Here is a 9,148-nt window from a genome sequence, read left to right as displayed (position 1 = left end):
CCATCAAAACCCTATAACAAACCTCAGATCTCTGGGGCAATAGATGGAAAGCCTCAAAAGCTGCAGCATGCCACAGAAAAGGTGCAGGAGAGACGAAGGACACCCCCATTGCCTTGTGTGCTATCCTTGCCAGATGATCCAAGGAAGTGACCCATGATCCTTGCTAGAGAGCAAGGTGTAATCAGTTCATGGCAATGAAATAAAAGGTCAGCCAGGCATGGTCACTATTTACACCATTATCTCAGGAGTGCTACCCCTCTGTAGTGGTGGTTCTCACAACTGATCTTCCCAACCCCCTTCCCAAGAATTGTAATAGCCATGAGAGGTGGGCATGGGCAAGGGCTTGGCTAGCAGAGTTTCCTAGCCTTACTGTGGTGTCTTCCCACAGTACATGCCCGATATATAAGGAAAGGAAAGAACAGACTGCACGTTGCAAAGAAGAAACAAAAGATGGGCTGCCCACAAAGGCACCAGGGACCGGAGACAATACCGGGCACTATGCTGTGAGGGCACAGGGCAGCTGTGGGCTTCCTGGTGTGCTGGTGTTCAAAGGAGCATGTTGCACGTTGACTCTAAATGCTAGATTTTCATAACAGCTGCAAGTCCTGTGTGCCTGCCTCAGGTCCTGATGCACTTCGACTGTCTTCCAGTCACCCCACCAGAGCTCGCATCTGCCCTGCCTGCAGTCACCCACTCATTGAGTGGTTGAAAACTACTTGTGTTCCTGAGAGATCTTCTAGGGTTCAAGGTTTTTGGGAGTGAAAAAGCCCTGTTGGGTCTCCTCTGCTGTCTTCCTTGCCTGTGCTAGGTTTTTCCCAGCGCTTTCTCCTGGCCGTATGTCAGTGAGAGGGGTTCCCAGCACTGTCCTAGCAAGACTGTTTCTCCTCCCGTGGAGTTGGGGATGCAGTGGTCACGTTGTCTTTCCAATGGATCAAATGGATTTGCGAACACTCACTCCCGAAGTATCCCTGGGAGTAAATTAAGCCCAGGAAGGCTAGCTTTTCTCTAGGTTTGGGCAATTCTTCCTTGCTGCTTCTAGCCACAATAAGGTCAGCCACTCAGCTGCTTTGGGATTCAGTTCCTTGCCCTGGGAACCAGCAAGCAGTGGTGTCCGACTGAGTGTACTTTCTGCCTCCAGGATATTGCTGGTGCTTCCTGGACCAGACCACAGAACGGCAGGCAGCCCGTCAGATGTGTTTGAAGTTGTCTGGCTCCTTGCACTCAATCCAGCAGAGACCTGAGTTTTCCTGGCCAGCTGGATACAACTGGTCTGCTGCATGCTACACCCTGCAGAGGGGAGAAAATAACTTCCTCTGTGAAAGTAGCACCACGCCTTAAAGTCATTGCGTTATATTCTAATGAGAGCGCTTGTGCGTGTCAGCAATCACTCGGCCTTGTGTTTCCCAACACTCCCGTGCTGGACGGCCGATAGCTCATTCTTCAGTACCTCCCTGCTTGGTAGCAGACAGCCGCACGCTGAACTTGGCTATGGGAATGCAGTCCCTTTAATCAGGTGCTTGTGAGCTGGTAATAGCAAAAGCTCCCTTTGATGTTGCAGGGTTTGCCTTGACATAGATCTTCTCTAAAGCAAACCCTTTATTTGCACCATCTGATGTATGCATAGCTTTGACAGCTGGGTTGTTTTTTTTTGGTTTTGTTTTATTTCCCTTTAGGAGACTGGTTGCAAGACCTGTAGATTTCCGTGCATTATATCACTTAGGTAACCTTGCTTTCAGGTCCAGCCCTACTCACTACTGTCTGGTACAACCTGTGATGGTGCTGGGGCCTGTTTTGAGTCAGGACTGTTTACAGTGAAAATAAACCATAGTGAAAGTGTCAAGGGTACAAGTGTCAGACAAACGCGCCCATGTCATTAGTTGCATGTCAGAGGAGTGTGTTCCTAATGCCAGCTTACTTGCTCAAGTATACAAACCCAAACGAAAAGGGAGCAGCTCCCGTTTTCAAATAGCAAAGTCACCCACCAGTAGATAGGAGACAGGTAACATGCATGGCAGACAGTTTGCAGCTCTCTGGCACCTTTCACAGGCAGGCCTCAATAAAATGGTGTCACTCATGCAGTAACGATTGCATTAAGGCACAATGCTGAGGAGGTTGCCTACTGGTAAAGTTTATGTTCTTCCAGTACAGGATTAAAGCCATACTGCTCTATATAGAGCCTTTATACTGACATAGCAGGGACTGGGAAGAGGGGTGGCACTTCAGCGTGGTTTGGAGAGCTGCTCTAATTAAAGCGCCACGTCGTCTCCTATATCAGCGTCTCTGTGCTTGAAAATAGCAGCAGGGGTGCTTGAAGTAATGCTCGTTCAATGAGCTTTGGTTAAAGCACCTCTGCCACCATTTTCAAGCATGGGGACACCGATACACAAGATGCAGGAGGCTGCTGGAGTGCAGTGATTGCCATGCTCCAGCAAACTCGACGGACTGGGTCAGAGCAGCCTCTGTGCTCATGTATAGGCGCCTGCAAGGTCAAACTTTAAACGGGGCATTAGACCCACTGACTATGATAATTGCTTATACTAAGGCCACTTAAATAGTAGTTTAGTTTACAGGGACCTTAAAGGGAGCATAAATGTAATATTGATTTTCAGTTCAAGACTCCTTGTGGATGTAGTCGTGGAAAGTGGCCTTAGTGCCACATGAAAATTTTTACAGGAAAAAAATATTTTTAATGAATTTTTTCTTTCTTTTTTTTTTTAATTTCCCCCCTCAAGAACCCCCAACAGGATTTAAAAAACGTATATTTTATCAAAACCCAACTTTTCACTGGAAAGTTTTCAAAAGCTCAATTTGTTTAGTTTCATTATTGAATGGCAAAGCTGCAAAAATAAATGGGAAGTCAAAGAAAACCAAAAGTGTTTCAAATTTCTAATAGAACCATCCACTTTTTCTAACTTAGTGCTGTATATGCCATGCTCAGCCTGCTTCATGAATGTTTGGATTTTTAATTGGCTCTTGTCTTGACAGATAACACAGATGGAGAGTCTTGGAATATCAAAAAGATGCCAGTGCATCAAATAGGAATAGCTGTTTAGAAATTCAAGAGGCATCAAAGGGAATTCAGTAAACAAGCCTTAAAAATGAACAGACACCACCGGGAAGTGTTAGGGAGGTGAATTAAATTAGATAGTTGTATTTGAATTTACAGTAAGAGCACTGTAGAGCTGGAAGGGGACCTGAAGAGATCATTGAAGCAGGCTCAAGTATACCTTGTTTGTCTAACCTGTTCTTATAAGCCTTCAACAAAGGAGATTTCCCAACATCTGGAGGTGGTTTGTTCCCATGCTTTGCTATCCTTATAATTAGTTAAATATTTGCCTGGCAGTTCTGGCTTTCTGTAGTAAGCTACCATCATACACAGCGGACCCTTCTCGGATATGATCAGGGCAGCGGCTTCAGTCTTGGTTTAAATAGGGGACACTTTCCACAGTGAGCCTTAGAAACTTTGAATGCAAGAAAGTCACTGTAGTGGCTGGCATCTCGAGAGCAGAGACTAGTTTGTGAAGGTTACAGCTATTTGTTAGTGTGGATCCTCTGTTTTCACATAGGGAGCATTCTTTGAATTAAAGACAGACAAATGCTAGGAGCAAACTTGCCTAACTTTTGCCTAGCTGTGCAGGGCCAGTGGTCCATCTCATCCAGTATCTAGTCTCTGGCAGCATCCAGTCCTAGCAGGAAGGTGTTGCAAGAAAGGAGGAAAGGCGGGGGGAACTGGGCTTATTTATTTTAGAGGAGAGAAGACTGTGGGGGGATTTAATAGCAACCTTGAACTATCTGCAGGGGGGCTGCAAAGAGGATGGAGCTGGGCTGTTCTCACCGGTGGCAGGTGACAGGACAAGGAGCAATGAGCTCAGGTTGCAGCAAGGGAAGTTGAGGTTGGATATTAGGAAGAATTTTCTCACCAGGAGAGTAGCGATACACTGAAACAGGTGACCCAGAGAGGTGGTGGACTCTCCATCCTTGGAGGTTTTTAAGACCCAGGTAGACAAAACCATGGCTGGGATGATGTAGTTGGGGCTGGTCCTGCTTTGAGCAGGGGGTTGGACTAGATGTGACTGCCCAAGGTCCTTCCAAGCCTCATTTTCTATGATTGTATGAAAAGAATTATACAATGCCATTCTACGAGGAGGACTCTCTTTCTGGCCTCAGGGCATTGATGTTTAACTGATAGTTGAAAGCAGGAGGGTTTATCTCCCTTATAGATCTGTACCGTACCTAAAATCACGTTACTCTGACTACTTATTTGATTCAAACATCTCATCTTTTTTGACCCCTTTTTATGACAGCAAATTCCACAGGCTCTTTACGTAGTAAAGCACAAAAATGTGTCTTTTATTTTGCTACCCTTTCATTTGATATGTTCTCCTTGCCCCATCTCTTGTCTGTAGTTGGGCGAGAAGCTTTCAGCGGGACTGGGAGCAGTAAATCTAGTCTCTAATCTAGTCTCAGGGGGAATTTTTAGATGAAGTGAAATGTTCCTGGGATATAACGGGCCTCATCTAACTATCTGATTGTCTTCTTCTCCCTATGTACCGCTGTCTAGTGGCCAACATACTTCTGGGGGCCTCTCCAAAGGGCTGAGGACCCTCCCTCTCTCTGCTGGAGTTTGGGAATGGAGGAAGGCAGAGTTGGGAAACAAGGGTTTCCGTGAGCTGTGCTGCCCTGAGGAAACGGCTCAGAGCGCTGTCTGGACCCTTCTGAGGGTCCGTCTGTGCTTCCACTGTTTTCTAGAAAAGCAGCAAACCGTCAACAACATATTTTTCTGCTCCTCTCTCATCTCTCCCCCTGCTTCCAGCCCCTTTTCTCCAAACAGGCTTGGGCCTGTGAAAGGCCAGGACTAATCGGCATTCCAGCGCCCGAGCTCCCCGGCTCTCCTGGTAACAGCATTCCTTGCACAGCTTAGCCGAATCGTGAGCTGCCTCGGCCAGGAGGGCTGAATGCGAGGAATTGTTCTGCCCTGGAGCAATTGAGCTGGAAGGCTCTGCGGATGGGACCTGGCCAGGCAGGATGCTATGGTGACAAGGACCAGAGGCATACCTAGAGGGTAACCCCGGTGCTGGCGATGGCTCAGCCAGCCCTGCGCTGGGGGGCTGTCAGCTCTAGTGAGCAACCCACAGGCCCCCCGTGTCTCTAAGTGCAGTAGGCAAGCAAGTAGGGAGGGTTATTGCATGAGCATTGCATTGCCTGACCAAACTCTCAGGACAGCAGGAGCCTGGGAGGGATATTGGTGACACTGCACTGCATGCAGCCCCCTCCGAGGCCCTGGTGAACTGTTTCGTGCCTCCATGTAATAATAAGGTTGGGGCTGAAATGGCCACAACTGAGGCAGCCAGAGAGGGTCTCAATCCAGCAATTTCGCTAGGAGCTAAGGTGGCTCAGAGACCTCCAAGAGGTGCAGGGAGGGGGAGAGGCCTGAGTCCGAATGGAGAAGCAAGGGTCTCTGTTCATTGTCCCTGCTGAAAGCTCCCGGGGCTGGCCTATGGCATTCTCTGAGACTCTCTTCATCTGACTCTGGTGATCCTCATTAACAGCTGGTGGAGGGACTTTGCATTGGCACATGCAGTCATATCAAGTGCTACCTAGAATGGGTACAACCCGTAGCATCCATGCAAGCTTAGCCTTCTTGAACTTCAGGGAACCGTACAGGGGAGAAGGCCAACCCGTAGGGCATGGGGTGCATTCACCCTGCAACCAACCAGAAATGCAGCGAGGCTGCTCCCGACTGGATTTCTTTCAACCCGTCACCGAAAGCTGAAGACAGTTTGATGGAGAGTCTGGATCTCCCCCTCCCCATACAATATTGATCCCTTCTGGAGAGCTGCTGAGCAAGGGATTTTGACTTCTCATGCTGTCTTCTTGCTCTCGCCCTCTGTTTTGTTCCCACATAGAAGAGGATGCAGATGTGGGTCAGAAGTCCTCTGGTTTGCTTGGCTTCTTTTTTTAAAAATCCTTTTATGCGTTCTCTGTGTCACTTCATGCACGCCGGTGGCCATAAATCACCAGAGCACTTTGCAACCACGGAAATGAAGTGTCTGCTCTCAGTCTCACCTGTGCAAACCCCACTGAAATACACAGATTCGAGCTGCAGAACTTAGCTGCATCCCTGTTTTTGTCTGGGCTCGATTCTCATATGTAAAATGGCATCTGGACACTTCCTCACTTCACCAGGGCAGCGTGAGTACCCAGTCTAGTGCTTTGAGATGTTTGGATGAAGGCTGCTGGAAATTGTGCGGTCAATTTGTGTATGGAGGGAAATCTGATCAGCAGGGATCCTGGTTTTCTCTGATAAAAAACAAACAAACTATTTTCGGTTTAAAAAAAGTAAGCTCAAATCTACATTTTTCCGTGATCAAAACACAACACCACTGTATATATATCTATATATTAGTGGCATTTCATTTTGATCATGGAAAAATGTGGATTTTGGCTTAATCTTTTTTTTTAATTGAAAGTTGGAGATTTTTTTTAATCAGAGAAAACCAAGATCCCTGCTTATCAGGCCTTTGAGCTTTATTTGGAAGCTTCTCCAACAGAGAGAGAGGTCACTTCTCCAAGGGCCTCCTGTTCTACCCAGCAGAGCTCACATTTCGCCAGCAGACTCTCGATGTGCCTGAAGAAGGGCGCTTGTGCCCAACAACTTGCAATGAACGATTTTCCCAACTGTTTAGTTGGCCTAATAAAAGATATCACATTTACCCAAAGAATGTGATATCTTTGTGTGTCCCGTCAGGAAAACGCCATGTGTGCAGTACAGCACGTGCTCAAAGGAAGGTCCCTGGCGCTAATGCCTTTCCAAGGCACTGCAGTGTTGGCTTCTCGAGCTATTTTGGGATGCAAGAGGAGAGATGCCTTTTTGAACTATTACAGCCCTGTTGACCTCTGGGATGTCTGCTAGCTCCATGAAAGACGCTCTGGCTGGGACACAAGGGCCTTTGCAAAGGGATGAACAGATGTCGACACGCTGGCTGGATGCTGCACAGTCTGACCAAGCCTCTGCTCTGTTTTCCATTGCCCACTAATGAGTTACGGTCCTAGTCTTTCCTCTGTAGGGGAGAAATGAAAGGCAAAGCTGTTCTCGGGTGGGGTTTGCACTTGGATGTAGTTGAAGGCACAGATTATATTTGCCTGGGTGTGCTAGCGTGTACGGTCCAGAGGCTGCAGGCTGGGGCACCTGCTAAGTAACCGTATCACTGATCAGCTGTGAGTGCTGTTGCTAAACTTGGCCAGGCAGCTGCCTACCAACTCAGCAGATGTTTCTCATTTTTAGGGCGGTGGAAACTTTATGAATCATTTTAACTGCTTCCCAGGGAAGGAACCTCTCGTGATTCAGCCTCATATGGAGCAGTGGTGATCCAAGGAGATATTCTTGGAGAGACAAGCCCCCAGAAGCACGGGTTCACTTTCCCTGCAACTCTATCTTGGGCCCCAGGCCCCAGGGGATCTTCTTGTACAGACGGAGGGTGTCAGATTTTGGCTGAGACATAATCAACCCCACCCCATTGTCCTAGCTCCCCTCCGCACGGCTCTAGCTGCTCACAAAGGGAGAGTCCTTGGGACAAAGCGGGTGAGTCAGAGGAGATGAACTGTGCTGCTCCACTGCCCAAACGCCAAGCACAACCTCCGCTTGACAAGAGACATGAAGTCACTGTGAACTCGTGGCCTGCTTGCTGGCTTTGTATAACTGTCAGGATCTCTCAGATGTCCCTGCCACTAACTCAGGAGAGGAGTGACATGCAAGTCTTGCTGGCATCCTGTCTGGCTTTCTCCAGCGGGGGGGAAATTACAGTAGGGGAATACAGGCACCTCTGTGCAAATCACGGTCTGTTTGCCAGCTCCCAAAAGGCACTGCCCCTCTCCCTGCTGATACACCTGAGCCCTTAACAAGGCTCCTAACTCTTCGCCTAGGCACTGTTTTCACTCCAGACCCTTGCAGCAGAGCTGCCATCTGACGGGAAAATGCAAGGTGTCACACCTTTGTGCTTCCTCATTATCTCACAGGGTCCCTTCCAGCCCTAATGTCTATGAATCATTGCTTAGAGCAATAGAAGGGCATTGCCAAACGTGGCAGGGAACTCTCCCATTTGAAGCAGCTCTTAAGATGGGTATTCACTGTTGCTTAACAATGAGCTGGAAAAACAAGAGGGATCATTATAAACAGGCAACCTGGATGATCACATTTCCCCAGCGCATCATGGTGCGCCCTGGGGAGGAAATGGGCTCCGTCTTGAGGAACAGGATGATGTTCAAGGAGAGGAGGCTCAAAAGCAAGAACGAAGAGTATGGTAACAACAAAGCCAGCAGGCAGATTTGCTACGGCCCAGCAGTAACCACACCATGCTCTGAGGTTCAGGGTGGTCACAGCTGAGGAGCATCAACAGCTCTTCCTTTCCCCCAGCCTTAATGCCTAGGTGTCTTTTGACAGAGCTTTTCTTCTAAAAGAGACTTGGTCCGCAAGACGGGCTGTTAGTGGGGAGAGGGGGAAGAAGAATGGGTGTCTCTGCACAGGCTTGCAGTGGGAGAATGGGTCAGAGCTCAGGTCAGGGGAAGATAAGTTTGGGACTCTCTCACCTGCTGCCTTCTTGTTTCCCTTTAGACGTTGTTCCATCCCAACAGTGGAGCGGCTGGAAAGGATGGAGAGATAAAAGCACTACGGTTGGCTCAGTACAAGGCTTTCTACACGACAGGTAGAGTGTCTGGTCCACATTTAGACAGGCCCGTAGCCAGAGTCCCAGCTTCTTTGGAGAAGGTTAAAAACCCAGGACAAGAAAAAATCCAGACAATTAAAAAACTGGGGGACTGTGGTGTCGACACCCACACAGTCACATGGGTCGCCAACTGGCTGGAGGGCCACATCCAGAGAGCGGTGATGGACGGGTCATTTTTGACTTGGAGGGATGTGGGCAGTGGGGTCCCCCAGGGCTCGGTCCTCGGGCCCGCACTGTTCAACATCTTCATCAGTGACTTGGACAAGGGGGTAAAAAGCACCCTGTTCAAATTTGCTGATGACACTGAGATGTGGGGGGGATGTGGGCACACTAAAAGGGAGGAATAGACTGCAATCAGACCTAGACAGGTTACGGGGTGGGTGGATAAGAACAGGATGGGATTCAACTCTGACAAGTGCAAGGTG

General features: G+C 48.5%; 1 protein-coding gene across 4 annotated transcripts in view; it reads left to right on the top strand.

Annotated features, from left to right (window-relative positions):
• The window catches only part of ARSG (arylsulfatase G), an 85,999-nt gene that overhangs the window by 68,430 nt on the left and 8,421 nt on the right, over nucleotides 1–9,148 (top strand). For 3 of the 4 annotated variants that reach the window (XM_019516363.1, XM_019516372.1, XM_019516354.1), the window contains exon 7: nucleotides 8,612–8,702. In XM_019516363.1, coding sequence (XP_019371908.1) covers nucleotides 8,612–8,702 — 91 coding nt within the window. Of the gene's footprint in view, nucleotides 1–7,081; nucleotides 7,098–8,611; nucleotides 8,703–9,148 lie in introns of all 4 variants that reach the window. The other variant, XM_019516379.1, reaches the window with a different exon arrangement.

This window comes from Gavialis gangeticus, unplaced genomic scaffold (assembly GCF_001723915.1).
Source record: "Gavialis gangeticus isolate Ggan-Ray unplaced genomic scaffold, GavGan_comp1, whole genome shotgun sequence".
NCBI lineage: Eukaryota > Metazoa > Chordata > Crocodylia > Gavialidae > Gavialis > Gavialis gangeticus.
This window is presented reverse-complemented; position numbering and strand designations above follow the sequence as displayed.